Source organism: Hemiscyllium ocellatum, chromosome 13 (assembly GCF_020745735.1).
Source record: "Hemiscyllium ocellatum isolate sHemOce1 chromosome 13, sHemOce1.pat.X.cur, whole genome shotgun sequence".
Taxonomy (NCBI): domain Eukaryota; kingdom Metazoa; phylum Chordata; class Chondrichthyes; order Orectolobiformes; family Hemiscylliidae; genus Hemiscyllium; species Hemiscyllium ocellatum.
The window spans coordinates 22,983,639-22,999,018 of record NC_083413.1 but is presented as its reverse complement, the minus strand read 5'-3'; the positions used below and the strand labels follow the sequence as shown (position 1 = coordinate 22,999,018).

General features: G+C 42.4%; 1 protein-coding gene across 1 annotated transcript in view; it reads left to right on the top strand.

Annotated features, from left to right (window-relative positions):
* The window catches only part of fndc3ba (fibronectin type III domain containing 3Ba), a 341,227-nt gene that overhangs the window by 195,926 nt on the left and 129,921 nt on the right, over positions 1–15,380 (top strand). The window contains exons 5-6 of the mRNA XM_060834618.1: positions 4,234–4,474; positions 8,894–9,175. Of these exons, the coding sequence (XP_060690601.1) occupies positions 4,234–4,474; positions 8,894–9,175 (523 nt within the window). The remainder of the gene's footprint in view (positions 1–4,233; positions 4,475–8,893; positions 9,176–15,380) is intronic.

Here is a 15,380-nt window from a genome sequence, read left to right as displayed (position 1 = left end):
TGAACACTGATATCCTTTTACATTAGTTTCCCATCCTTGGTCACCCTGCAGCTTTGTAATTGCAACTGTAACATAACTGCGTATACATTTACACTATTTATCCATCGACCTCATTGTGAATGCTCCATGCATTAAGACACAATGTCTTTACACTTGTCTTTTTAACCTTTTAATCATTTCAGCTCCCTTTTGCACAATGGCTCCCTTTATTTTTCACCTTTGTTTTACCTGCCTTCTAGTTTTCATTGTTACTTTTGTGCCTTTTGTTTATGTCCGTATTTCTCCCTCTTCTGTCTCCCTACTCAGGTTCACATCTCCTAGCCATTCAAGGTTAATCCCTCTCCAACAGCACAAGCAAACAGTCCCCAAGGTCATTGATCCCGTTCAGCCCAGCACCACTAAGCAATAGTGATCATAACATGATGGAATTGCACTTTGAGGCTAAACATTGTGGGTCAAAGACTAGTGTTTTAAACATAAATCAATTAATAAAAATTTGAATGTAGAGTTGGCCAAGATTAACTCGGAATCTCCTTTGGAGAAGCATGTATCGTCTATTGCTAAGTAAAGAGTAGTATCAAATTCAACAAACAAAAGACATTGCATGAACCTCCGATCTCTCCACCGCTGACACTCAACAGCAGCAGTGTGTACCACCTACAGTATACACTGCACAAGTTCACCAAGGCTCCCAAATCCATAACCACTTCCATCTGGAAGGAAAAGGACAGCAGATACATTGGAACACCATCACCTCTAAGCCACATATCATCCTGATTAGAAATATATATGAGAAATATATTTTGCTATCATTGGGTCAAAATCTTGGAATTACCTCTGAAATGGGACTGTGGATCTCCCTCCATTGACTGCAGTGGTTCAATAAGGCAGATTGATGCCACCTTCTCACAGGCATTTAGGGATGGGCAATAAATGCTGGCCCAGCCAACTCTACCCACATACAATGAATGAATTAAAGATAAATTAGAAGCCAATTCTGTGAAGATTAGTAGCAGGTCAGGAGATTGGGTAGATTTTAGGATCCAGCAAAAAATGCCTAATAAAAAGATGAAGAAATTTGATGATGAGAGATTGGGGTGTTGATATTTGCAAAATAGCATGTTCAATCAACATCCCATCTCCATGCGCTTTCATTGGAGGTGGACGTACAATGACAGCAGCGATCCATTCATCAGCGCGGCTTGTTCATTTGTCCAATTAATTCCTGGCTTAGCAACATGTTTCAAAAAGCACACCACAGATACTACCTAACCAGTTGAACACTTATGGTATTTTCTAATTTCATCATAAGAAACAGAGGTTTTGATCATGCATGTGTGTGTGCGTGTATGTGCCTCTGTGTGTGTGTGTTTATGTGTGTCTATATTATAAGAAATAAAAGCTTGCATTTATATAGTGCTTTTCACAACTTCCATCCAACCAAAAGTGCAGTACAGTCAGTGAAATACTATATTAGGGTGAAAGTGTGTTGGACTGCGATTCTTACTCATGACAAGAGTCTGTGCTTGGGATTTTAACATGGGGAAGCACAGTTCTGGCTGATGAGGAAGCTCTCTCGCTCTTACTGCTTGGTACAGATATATTGGAAGAATGGATAGGGGTTAATTCACCCATTGAGTCACATTGTTTTGCACCTTCCTTGGCCTTCGGATCATGAGTTGGGACATGAACCCAGAACTTCTGGCCCAGAGGTACCAACGTGAAGAGTGACCTCCTTTATAAATATATTCATTGTCATCACAGTTTTGCTGTTAGTTTTGCACAGCCAGATCCCACAAGTGCCAATGTGTTAGAGGTGAGACAATCTGTTTGATGTGAGCTTGGCCACAGGAGAACGATTGCCTCAGCCGTTGGAGACAACTCTGAGAAAAAAATGGCCATGGGATCTTCAACAGAAGTGCAGCACCCCCTCAGTGCAGTGAGTGTCAACATGAATTACGTGATCAAAGCTTTGAACTGCGTCTTGCAGTTCACAGTCAGGAATGTGACCAGTGAGTGACAATCCACACCAAGCTATCTCAATCCTCATGTAAGGCATGCAGGAGCATTTTGGTACATTAGAATTATCAATATGACTAAAAGGAAATAGAGACACTGAGGAAATTACAAACACTGTGAAGAAGATACTAGAAATGTAAAGTCATGCTATTTGAATATGTTATAATTTGGGTTTTTCAGGTCTTTATGGAAATTCAGGCTAGATTTCATACAGTACAGAAGAGGCCCTTGGACCCACTTATTCCATACTGCCAAAACTACACCAATCGACATTGGTCCCACTCTCCAGCCTTAGGCCCATAGCCTTGAATGCTGTGACATTTCAAGGGCTCACTCAAATAGCTTTTAAACATGGTCACATTAACTACCGTAACTACTCCTCCACATAGTGCATTTCAGATTCCCATCACCCTGTGGGTGAAAAAGATTTTCCTCGAATCTCCTCTAAACCTCTTGCCTTTTGTCTTGAAATTCTGCCCTTCATTATTGACACTTCAGTTAAGAAGAACAGCTGCTGTCTATTTCTCTGACCATGGCACTCATAATCCTAAACACCTCTATTTGGTGCCCCCTCAATCTTCTCTGCTCCAAACAAAAGGAATCTGAGTTTATCCAGTCTCTATCCATAGCTAAAATACTTAACTGAAAAGGCAAGTCTCCTGTATGCCTTCTTGACTTCCCTATTAATTTTCCCTGTCACCTTCAGGGATTTGTTGATAAGTACCCCAAAATTCCCTCTGCTCCTCTGAGCTTCCGAGTGTCCTGCCATTCATTTTTATCTTGTTACCTCTCCCAAAGTTAATCACCTCTCACTGATCATGATTAAATTCCATCTGCCCATCCGACCAAACCATTTATGTCCTCCTGCAATGTAAGACCTACTTCCTCACTGCTAATCACTCAGCCAATCTTTGTGTCATCTGCAAACATACTTATCATCACCCCTGCATTCTCATATCCGTTGTTAATATGGGCAATAGGGACCCACCACTAGAAATTGGTTTCCAGTCTCGCAAAACAGTCTTCTAGCACCACCACCCTCTATCTCCTAATATTCAGCCAATTTTGGATCCAATATTAATGTTAATATGTGTTTATTGTTACAATGTACAAGATGGTAAGGAGTCTCGTGCCTGTAACAGACAGAACAGACTGTAGCTTTATAGACAACCATTTCTTTGCAGGGCACTGACTCATGACTACTGAGTCGCAGTGACATAGCAGCTTACCTTCATAAACATAACCTTCGTAAAGTCTCAAATATAACAGAGTCGACAAGAAAGCAAGCCAGAAATTCAGAACAGAACTCTTTTTTAATTGGAGAATGGTTTGAATGGTCAGTCACTGATGATGAATCACATCAGAATATAAGTATTAGGAACGTCATTATTCAGACCCTGGATCCTGCTTAAGTACACAGTGAGATCATAGCTGAATGTTTACTTCGATGTCACTTTCCTGCACTATCCCCATGTCCTTTCGTAAGTTTAATATATAGAAATCTATCAATCTCAGTCTTGAAGATATGTAACAAATAAATCTCCGTGGCCCTCTGAGCAATATATTCCAAAGATTCACCAGCCTCTGAGTGAAACTAAGTATATTTAAAAGAAAATGAGAAAAACACCTGAGGGAGAAAGGAATAGAAGATTGCAGTGATCAGATCAGATGGGGAGGGGATGTAGAGGCACAAGTGGATCACAGACACTGGCTTTGACTGAAGTCCCACTCCTGCACAGGAAACTTTTCTCTGACCTTAAATGATAAGTCGCCTACTTCCAATAAAGTGACAAAAGAGGTCATAGTTCAGGGAAAAGGAAAGGATCTGCATTTCATGAACTTAGGAGATCCAAATTATTTGCACCAATGACATACTTTTCAAAGTCAATGTTGTAATGTAAGAAAATGTGGCATCCAATGTGACCACAGCCAGTTGCCATAAACAGCAAAATGTCAATGACAAGATCATCTGTTATTAGAAAGACCCAGAAGGAAACAGTAATGGGTTAAATAGAGAGAGATCGGGAGTCCATGTGCACTTGGATACCGACATCAACCAATTGGCCAGAATGTCCTGTTTCTCTACATTATATGAATTATGTAATCCCAAGTTGCTATATAAATGCAGGGTAAGAAAGGCGGGGTGTGCGTCCAACAAATGAATGCTAAGAGGAGCAGCTTGATTTTTGTTTTCTCTTTCTTTGTCAATCACAGGTGATCGAGGATAACACTGGGGTCCGCAGGGTGGTGGTCACCCCACAATCACCGGAATGTTTTCCGCCCAGCTACCCATCAGCCATCTCTCCGACACATCACCTGCCTCCGTACATCACGCACCACCCGCATCTCATCCCTCACTCGCACGCGGCCTATTATCCCCCAGTCACCGGGCCAGGAGATCTACCACCTCAATTTTTTCAACATCACCTTCCACCAACAATATACGGGGAGCAAGGTAATTGGCTAGCAAGCTCACGATGTCATGTTGACAGTGACTTCAAGGGAATTGGATATCACAGTCATAATGTGGTTACAAAAGACATTAGTGAGACCACCTATGGAGTACTATGTACAGTTTTGGTCTCCTTTTGAAACAGGATGTAAATGTGTTGTAGCAGAAGGTTCTCATTCCTGGATTCAAGGGATTACTGATGAGGAATTGGGTTTAGGAAAATGAGAAATGACTTTATTGAAATGTAAAAGATCCTGAGAAGATTTGACAAGTTGGGCGCTAAAAGGATGTTTCCCATCTGTTGTGAGACTAAAACCAGGGGTCAAGGTTTAAAAATAAGGGTCTTTCCATTTAGGACTGAGATGAGGCAAGTTTCCTCCCTTGCAGAGAGTCATCAGTCTGTGGAATTCTCGGTAGAGGCAGGGCTATTACATATTTTTAAGGCAGAGGTGGAGAAATTCTTGACTAACAAAGGAGTAAAAGGATATCACATGTAAGTAAGAATGTGAAATTGAGGCCACAAACAGGTAAGCCTTAATTGGATTTGGAGAAAGAAGGACTCAGCAAAAAGATTACATCATCCATGCCGAACTGAGGAATTTAAGAACAGTATCAAATTGAAAGAAAAGATTGGTCCATAGTGAGGCAGGCTGAAAAGGCTGAATGGCCTACTGTCCCTCATTTGTATACTCGTATAGATTCATATAAAAACAGAGATGGCAGTGCATGTTTGTGTCCAGTTCTTGGCACCACATTTGAGGAGGTATGACAGGGCCTTTCAGAGGGTTTGGAGGAGTTTATTAGAATGGAGTCAGAGATGAGAGTTTTCACTTACATGCAGAGTCTGGAGAAGGTAGGGTTGTATTCCTTAGAGCAAAGGGGTTAAGAGCTGATTCCAGACAAAGTAGATAGTAAGCAATTGTTTCAGTGGCAGGAAGGTCAGTGAACAGTGGGCACATGTTTAAGAAAATTGGCTAAAAATGTTGAGGTGAAAATGTGTTGCTGGAAAAGCGCAGCAGGTCAGCAGCATCCAAGGAGCAGGAGAATCAATGTTTCGGGCATGAGCCCTTCTTCAGCAACACATTTTCACCTCTGATCTCCAGCATCTGCAGTCCTCCTAAAAAAGTTGAGGATCGACAAAGATTTATTTTTAAGCAGGGTCTAGTTGAATGTTGCTTTTTTTAATTTGTTCATGGGATGTGGACATCTCTGGTTGGGCAGCATTTATTGCCCATGTCTGCCCTGAAGAAGGGTGTAAAAAATGAGGTCTGCAGATGCTGGAGATCACAGCTGCAAATGTGTTGCTGGTCAAAGCACAGCAAGTCAGGCAGCATCTCAGGAATAGAGAATTCGACGTTTCGAGCATAAGCCCTTCATCAGGAAACATCCTGATGCTCGAAACGTCGAATTCTCTATTCCTGAGATGCTGCCTGACCTGCTGTGCTTTGACCAGCAACACATTTGCAGCTGAAGAAGGGTGTGCCTTGTTGAACCCCCTGCAGTCTGAAATGCTTGTAAAATGCATTGCCTGAAAAGGCAATGGAGATGGTTCCAGTAATATCGTCCTAAAGAGAATTGGAAATGAAATGAAAAGGCAACATTTGCAAAGCTATTGGGAAAGAGTAAGGAAGTGAGACTTATTGGATAAGGCCTTTCAAAGAGTCATCACAGACATGATGGACAGGATTACATCGCCCTATTTTGTGTCAATCAGTGCTGCCTGCATCAAACTCGAGGCTGCCTCTTGAACTACTCATTTCTCCCAAACTCTTATTTCTATTTTCTATTTCTAATACAGCCCATAGGGGCTTACAAACACAGGCCAGGTTTTTAATTCCAGGTAGCTTTTGTGTTGATGTTGTTTTTTGGAACAATACATTCTGGAACTAACCCGGAAACAGACTATTATAGTCTTGGTAATGTGCAATGAGACAGGATGAATGAATTATCTCAAAAGTAAGGATCCACTCAGTGCAAGTGTTCATAGCATGATAGAATTTTGCATTCAGCTTGAAGGTGAGAAGCCTGTGTCTGAAACAGGTATCTTATCTTAAATAAAGGGAATGAAGACGCAGTTGGCTAAAGTGCAATGGAAAATAGATAAGATGGTCGGAAAGCAGTGGGAATATTTAGGGAGATATTTAATAACTCTCAATAAAAGTATATTCAGTTGAGAAAGGAAGGCTGTACGAGATGGATATATCTTCCTTCCTAACTTTGAAGCTTAAGAAAAATTTCAAAGAGAAAGAAAAGATGTGCAATTAGTGGTAGACCAAAACATTGAGAAACCAGCAAAGATGACTTAAAAGAATAAAGCGGAAGAAATTGAATGAGAAGATAAAAGCAGCAGGAAATATAGACAGTAAAAGCTTCTACAAATACAGTAGACCCACCCCCGTACCTGCGGGGGATACATTCCTAGACCTGCCAGGGAAGGCCGAAACCATGGATATGAGTGAACCCCTTCATTTCAATGGGAAAAGTACCTTCCCAGCAGCCTTCTGGGCCCTGGTTCTGGAACGTTCCCTATAATATGTTCGGGCCATGGTAAACCACAGGTAGCTGAAACTGCGGAAAACGATTCTGCGGATATGGGAGTCACGCTGTATGTAAAAAAGAAGAAAGTAGCTAAAGTAAGTATTTTGGCCTTCAAATGGTGAGTTTTAGAATTTAATAATAATTCAGAAATATGGAAATGACAGAGACTTTGATCAAGTATTTTATAGCTGTCTTCAGAGCAGAAGACACAGAAAGCATCTGAAAGACAGTAGAAAATGAAGAAGCAAAAAGGAGAGAAGAACTTGAAATGAACAGATTCACTATACCAAAACTGTTGGGCAAAATAATGAAATTAAAAGCTGCCACGTCCCCTGGAACGAATGGCCTACATCCTAAGATCTTAAACTTAGTGTCAGCAGAGATAGTTGATTCATTGGTTCTAATCTTCCAAAATTTCCTTGATTTTGTCAAGGTCCCAATGAATTGAAAAATGTCAAGGACAACACTGTATCCAAAAAATGAGACAGACAGAAAGCAAGAAAGTTTAGGCCAATTAACTTAAACTTTGTTATTGGAAAAATGATAGAATCAATTAATATGTAGGTAATGGTGGAATAGAGTCATTGAGCTGTACAGCAAAGAAACAAATCCTTCAATCCAACTCATCCATGCTGACCAGGCATCCTAAATTAATCCAGTCCCATTTGTTAGTATTTGACCCATATCCCACCAAACCCTTCCTATTCATATACCTATCCAAATGCCTTTTAAATGTTGCAATTGTACCAGCCTCAATCAATTCCTCTGGCAGCTCATTCCATACACGTACCACCCTCTGTGTGAAAAAGTTGCCCCATATGTCCCTTTTAAATCTTTCCCCTCTCACCCTAAACCTATGCCCTCTAGGTTTGGACACCCCCACCCTGGAGAAAAGACTTTGTCTATTTATCTTATCCACTCTCCTCATGATTTCATAAACCTCTATGAGGTCACCCCTAGGTCTACGATGCTCCAGGAAAAATAGCCCCAGCCTATTCAGCCTCTCCCCATAGCTCAAACCCTCCAACCCTGGCAACATCCTTGTAAATCATTTCTGAACCCTTTCAAGTTTTATAACATCCTTTCTATAGCAGGGAAACCTCCTATAGAATTGCTCACAGTATTCCAAAAGTGGCCTAACCAATGTCCTGTATAGCCATGACATGGCACCTCAACTCTTATACTCATTGCACTGACCAATAAAGGCAAGCATATGAAACGCCTAATCAAAAAGTTGGAAAATCTTGAGGCAGTCAAACAGAATCATTGTGTGAAAGTGAAATTGCATTTGAAAAATGTATTAGAGTTCTTTAAGAATGAAATAAGTAGGGAGGGTGAAGGGGAACCAGTGGATGTAGTGTGTTTGGCTTTCCAGAAGAAATCCAGTAAGGGGCCACATTGAAGATTATCCCACAAGATAAGAACTCGTGGTATTAGTGTTGGTATATCACGGATAGAGGATTAGCTAAATGATCAGAGTCAGGCTCGGTGGACAAACGGGTTAAAGCAAAATGTTGGAATAAATATTACTAGACGAATATTGTGAATAAAAAGAGTATATAGTGCTTAGTTGACTGGACTGTTAATCCAGAGAATGAGTTATTTGATTCCTGATGAAGGGCTCTGGCCCGAAACGTCGAATTTCCTGTTCCTTGGATGCTGCCTAACCTGCTGTGCTTTAACCAGCAACACATTTTCAGCTCAATATGAGTTATTTGACAACTTTACAATTCTTAAGAAGTTTGGAATTAAAACCTCATTCTACACCATCTAACATCTAAATGCTGATTAATGCACAAAGATTCTACTTTTGTTATTTCTTTTTCTATTTGTTTCTTCTTCTCTTTCCATCCTTACTTCAGGTTGTGTTTTATTTTTCAACAGAATTCATCCCTCTCTACGGGATGTCCAGTTATATCACGAGGGAAGACCAATACAGTAAACATGACCGACTGCACAAAAAACTGAAGATCGATCGTCAGAACCGATTAAACAGCCCACCCTCAACCATCTACAAGAACCACATGAGCTCCTGTGCCACAATATACAATGGCTATGGGAAGGGACCATGTGTGGCAGGGGTGGGAGGGGGCGGAGGAACGGGTATCAAGAAGTCAGAACGAAGAGCTAGGAGCAGCCCCAGGATGAATGAGCAGGATATTCAAGGTAAGGATCTCACTGGGCCCTGCAGGCACTGGGTTTGCTCAGACTGTAGATTGGCTCAAGATTAGTTGAATGCCTATTCCTCAAACCCCCCCCCCACCACCACCCAATCCTGTCTCCTCATTCCCACCAACCCCATCACCACTCCTTAACGTACCCACAAATCTGTGGCTTCCTTCACCACATCCCACAAACCCTCCTAACCCTACCCTGGACAGAGCAAGAGAAATGTACTGACTAGTTCAGTATGAACACTGTGGCGCCTCCATGTTCAACTCACAAAAGCTCTTTTGACTGCATTGTCCAGGCCTGTGACCTCAACCATGAAGAAGGACAAGGGCAGCACAAGCAGGGAAGATCAGGAAACAGTGGTAATGTCATTGGAGGCTAACATGGGTTCACATCTTGCCATAACAACTAATGAAATTGAAATTCAATAAGTACATATCTAAATCAAATCTCAATAATAGGGTCATACAGCACAGAAACAGACCCTTCAGTCTCAGTCCATGTCGACCATAATCCCAAGCTAATTCAACCTGCCTGCACTTGGCGCATATGCCTCCAAACATTTCTTATTCATACACATATCCAAATGTCTTATAAATGTTGTAATGTACCCACATCCACTACTTCCTCTGGAAGTTCATTCCACACATGACTCACTCTCTGTGTTAAAAAACGTTGTTCCCTCTTTTAAACTTTGCTCCTCTCACCTTAAAAATATGGCCCCAGTCTTGAAATCCCCCACCTGCCACAATATACAATGGCTGTGGGAAGAGACCGTGTGCGGCAGGGGTGGGGGTGAGTAGTGGCAGTGATGGTGGTGGGGGAGGTGGGGAGGGGGCGCAGAGGAACGGGTATCATGAAGTCTGGATGAAGGGCAAGGAGCAGCCCCAGGATGAAGGAGCAGAATGTGCAAGGTAAGGATCTCACTGTGGGACCTACAGGCACTGTGTTTGCTCAGCCTGTAGATTGGCTCACTTTATGTATGCCCCTTATGATTTTATACACTACTATAAGGTAACCCCCTCAGCTCCTATACTCGAGGGAAAGAAGTCCCAGCCTATCTAGCCTCTCCTTATAACTCATGACCATGACAGCAATCATTAATTGGCACAAATCCTATTTGGTTCCTCAGAGTAGGAAATCTGCTGTCCTTACCGGTCTGGCCTACATGTGACTCCAGACCCACAACAATATGGCTGACTCTTGAGTGTCCTTTGAAGTGGCCTAAAAAGCATATCAGTTTAACAGCAACAGGGGCAAGCAACAAATGCTAGCTTTGCCAGTGAGGCCCACAGACCATGACAGAATGAAAAAACAATTCCGCTACCTGTAAGATCCACCACCCCTCCCCTGCCCCCATGCCGTCCTTCAGTGTCACTGGATCAAATTCCTGGAATTCCTCCCTACTAGCATTGTGGGTTTAGTAATAGCACATGGACTGCAGCAGTTCAAGAAGGCAGCTCAGCACCACCTTCTCAAGGGCAATGAGTGCTGTCTCAGCTAGAAATGTTCACATCCAGCAAAGCAATATGTCTATAAAATTTTGGATCCTCACTGTCCAATGTTGAATATTGAATTGCGGAGGTACTAGCGATCTGAACCATAGATACCAGCCCGAAGGGGAGTGAGAGGGAGTTAGAATGCAAGCAGAGAGGAAGTAGGAATGTTAATTCCAAAAGGCTCTTGATAAGTTGCCGCATGCCAGCCTAGTTAGCAAGGTAAGATCTCATGGCATGGATATATAGCAAGGAGAGAGGATTGGCTAACTAATAAAAGACGGAGAGTTGGGATTAGGAGGAGGGTATTTTTAAGATGGCAATTTAGCCAATGCCATAGGGAAGATTGCTGGGGCCACATGTATTTATGATATAGTTTAGATTAGCGTGGTTGAAGCCCTGATGAAGGACTTTTGCCCGAAACGTTGATTTTCCTGCTCCTCGGATACTGCCTGACCTGCTGTGCTTTTCCAGCACCACTCTAACCTAGACTCTGGTTTCCAGCATCTGCAGTCCTTGTTTTTATCTATTTGTGATATAGTGGCTCGGGTGAGAAAAGTGAATCTATAATAGCCATGTTTGTAACTGACACAAAAATAGATGGGAAATTGTTTTTCCTTGTGGGACAATCCGGGATCAGAGGACATCATCTTAAAGTGAGGGGTATGGCAGGAATAAGGAGAAATTTCTACTCTGAGGACAGTGAATCTGTAGGATCTTTACCAGGATTGGCAGAACAGACTAGATGGGCCAAATGGCCTACTTTTGCCACTACATCTTATGGTCCAATGGTCTTGTGAAGGAAAATAGGGTGATGCCAAACAGGGATTAATTGAAGAGTGACTGCCCCAACACCTCCTTCAACCAGTTGCCCAGACCAGCAACTGCTGAGAACACCCCCCCTCCCCCCTACATCTGTAATTTACCCCCCTCCCCCACCATTCGGATGGTAGCAGGCAGCCTCTGGTCTCCATCCCCCGCCCGTCCAAAATGCAACAAGATCGCATGTCTTCACCAGAAATCGCTCTGCTTTGCAAGACGTCGGTTGCCACAGCGACTGAATTTTTGTCAACTGAGGAAAGACTATCAGTTACCAGACTGACAAAGCACAACATACCTCCTTGTTTCAGGAATTCCCCAGGACACACTATTGCCTTGTACTCAGCTGTGATGTGTTTTTCTCTCTCTCTCTCTCTCTCTCTCTCTCTCTCTCGATCATGCTCTCTCTTTCTCTCATTCACAGTCTGATCCTAAGCCCATTCCTCATCACCCTCCTCCTTCCTGGGTAACATCTCCAGTCTTGTTTGAATCTTTCAAGTAAACTGTACAAGACGAGACATTCCTCAGAGAAGAGGAAATGCACTGTGGTCAATTGGCTTTCCAGCAGTGTACTTACACAATATGCTCTGTGTCTTACTTTTCAGACCCTGAGAATGTTTCATGTGTGAGACACCGAGAGTTAGCAGTGTTTTGAGTCAAGCACATGCCATGTATATTGTGGACGCGCACATATACATGTCAGAGGTTGTATGCTCCATGAGCCACATGTCTATGTGGAAGTGCATGCGTGAGAGGGTGTGGTATGTGTCACGATGTTGTGCAGGAACTCAAACCCCACTATTACCAGATTCATCACAATTGTGAAAATTTGATTAAAATTGACTTCCTTTCTAATTCAGGTTAAAAGGTGATGCATACCAGGTATTTATCATTATCATGCAAATCATTATTTGTTGTAAACAAACTATTGCTAAGCTATCACTCTTTAACTTGAACTTTACCCCTTTTTTTAAAACTCTCATACACATACAAACTGACACACAAAGGGACAAAGGTATTGTGGATGTGGAAGATAAAAAACAAGTTACTAGACTAGCAATCTTTTCCAGCACCACCCTCTTGCCTAGTAATCCAGTACCTCAGCTGATGTTCTGAGGACCTGGGTCCTAAAGGACCAGCAGTAGGCAAGTCAGTCCATTGTGTCTGCTCTAACATTCAATGAGATTGTGGCTGTCCTGGTAATTCTCAAGTCTTCTTCCCTTCCTTTACCTCATAACCCTTGATTCCTTTACTGATGAAAAATCTCTCTATCTGTCGGAATAACCGGAAGTACTGGGCTAAGAGAAGGTTCTTGGTAGTGTAGATGAAAAGAGAGATCTCGGTGTCCAGGTACACAGATCCTTGAAAGTTGCCACCCAGGTTGACAGAGTTGTTAAGAAGGCACACAGTTTTTTTAGCTTTTATTAATAGAGGGATTGAGTTCCAGAACCATGAGGTTGTGCTAGAGCTGTACAAAACTCTGGTGCGGCCGCACTTGAGTATTGTGTACAGTTCTGGTCACTGCATTATAAGGAGGATGTGGAAGCTATGGAAAGGATGCAGCGGAGATTTACTAGGATGTTGCCTGGTATGGAGGGAAGGTCTTAAGAGGAAAGGGCTGAGCGACTTGAGGCTGTTTTTGTTAGAAAGAAGAAGGTTGAGAGGTGACTTAATAGAGACATTTAAGATAATGAGAGGGTTAGATAGGGTGGACAGGGAGAGCCTTTTTCCAAGTATGGTGATGGCGAGCACGAGGGGGCACAGCTTTAAATTGAGGAGTGACGGATATAGGACAGATGTCAGAGGTAGTTTCTTTACTCAGAGAGTAGTAAGGGTGTGGAATGCTTTGCCTACAACGGTAGTAGATTCGCCAACTTTAAGTATATTTAAGTCGTCATTGGACAAGCATATGGACGTACATGCAATAGTGTAAAGTTAGATGGGTTTCAGATTGGTATGACAAGTCGGCGCAACATCGAGGCCAAAGGGCCTGTACTGCACTGTAATGTTCTATGTTCTATGAAAATACTTAATGATCTAGCCTCAAAAGCTCTCTGCAATAAAGAATTCCACCAGAGTCACAATCCCTTGAGGTAGAAATTCCTCTTCATTCTGTGTTTAATGTGTGAGCCCTATTTTGAGATTATACCCTCTAGTTTCTAGATTGTCCCACAAGGGGGAAATAGCCATTCTGCATCTACATTGGTCCTTTACGCCTCCAGTGCATTTCAATAAAGTCACCTGTCATTCTTCTGTACTCTAACGAGCACAGGCCAAATCTACTCAGCCTCTCCTCAGAAGACAGACCCCTCATACCTGGTATCAGTGTGGTGTCTGGCATTTTACCAAAAGCTAAGGATTCCTGGAAGATTTCTACTGGTGCATCCATTATCTCTGTAGTGATAATATTCAATATAATGCAATGTTTCCCTTCAGGCTCAGGAGTCTTATCAGTGATTAGCCCCATTAATTTTTCTCCAGTGGTAGTTGTTGTTTTTGTTTCTTTCCCCCCCCCCCTTGATCATTTAGAAATTTTGGAATGCTATTAATGCATTCTACTTTGAAGGCTGATGCAAAGTATTTCCTGCTTTCTTCTTCTTATTTCTCCAGCCTCATTATCTAAGGTACCTATATTCACTTTAGCTTCTCTCTCCCATTTGATACAGTTAAAGAAACTCATAAAGTAATTTAAAGAAGCTCTTATCCCACATCATGACCAGTGATGACATTTGAATTCAATAAAAAGCTGGAATAGAGAACTGGCCTAATGGCAATTATGTAACTTTGTCAATTGTTGTAAAAATCCACCTCATTCACTAATATCCTTTAGGGAAGGAAATCTGCCGTCCTTAATTAGTATGGCCTACATGTGACCACATACGCGCACACAGACACACACCCTCACTCCGGGCTCCCATAACACATGTAATTACAACTGTATTGTTCCCGGAGATGTGCAGGCGAGATGGATTAGCCATAGTAAAGGTGAGGTTATGGGGATCAGGTACAAGGCTGGATTTGGTCGGCTGTCTTTGCGAGCTTGGTATGAGCCAAGTGACCTTTTGCCACACTGTAGGGTTTCTATGTAATTGTAACATCGTCTTGCAGAGTTTTCTTGTTTTATAGCAGATTTTCCCACTTCACAGTCTATAGTCCGAGAAAGAAACTGATCTTTATACTCATGTGAAATATGTGTACGTGACAGTGTGCAAGTTTGTGATTGTGTGTAACAGTGTGTTTGTATTAGTGTATATGCGTTTGTGAGAGTGTGACTGTGATTTGTGTGAGAACGTGAGCGCCTGTAACAGAGACTGAGTATTTGTTTGCACATTTGTGTGAGAGTGAGTCAGTGTTTATTGATTAGATTCCGTACAGTGTGGAAACAGGCCCTTCGCCCCAAAACATCCACACCGATCCTGGGAAGAGCAACCCACTCAGACCCATTTCCCTTTTCACATAACACTACGTGGCCAATTCACCTGGCCTGCACATCTTTGTGACTGTGGGAGGAAACCGGAGCGAACCCATGCAGACACAGGGAGAACGTGCAAACTCCACACAGACACTTGCCTGAGGTGGGAATTGAACCCGGATCTCTGATGCTGTGAGGCTGCAGTGCTAACCACTGTGCCACCTTGCTGCCCATTTATGTGAGTGAATTTGTGTGAGAGAGTGTTTGTGTGGGAGGTGTGATGTTGAAAGGGTCACCCTATGAGGACACATTGAGTAAATTCAGCCTAAATTCTCTTGGAGATTAGACTGATGAGAATGAAAATTCTTGGGGAGTTTAATAGGGGAGATATGAACAGACTGCTTCCCCCTATTGGTTGAAGGTTGTAGTTTCAGGATTAAGGGCTCAGCCATTTTGGATTAAGATGAAGAGA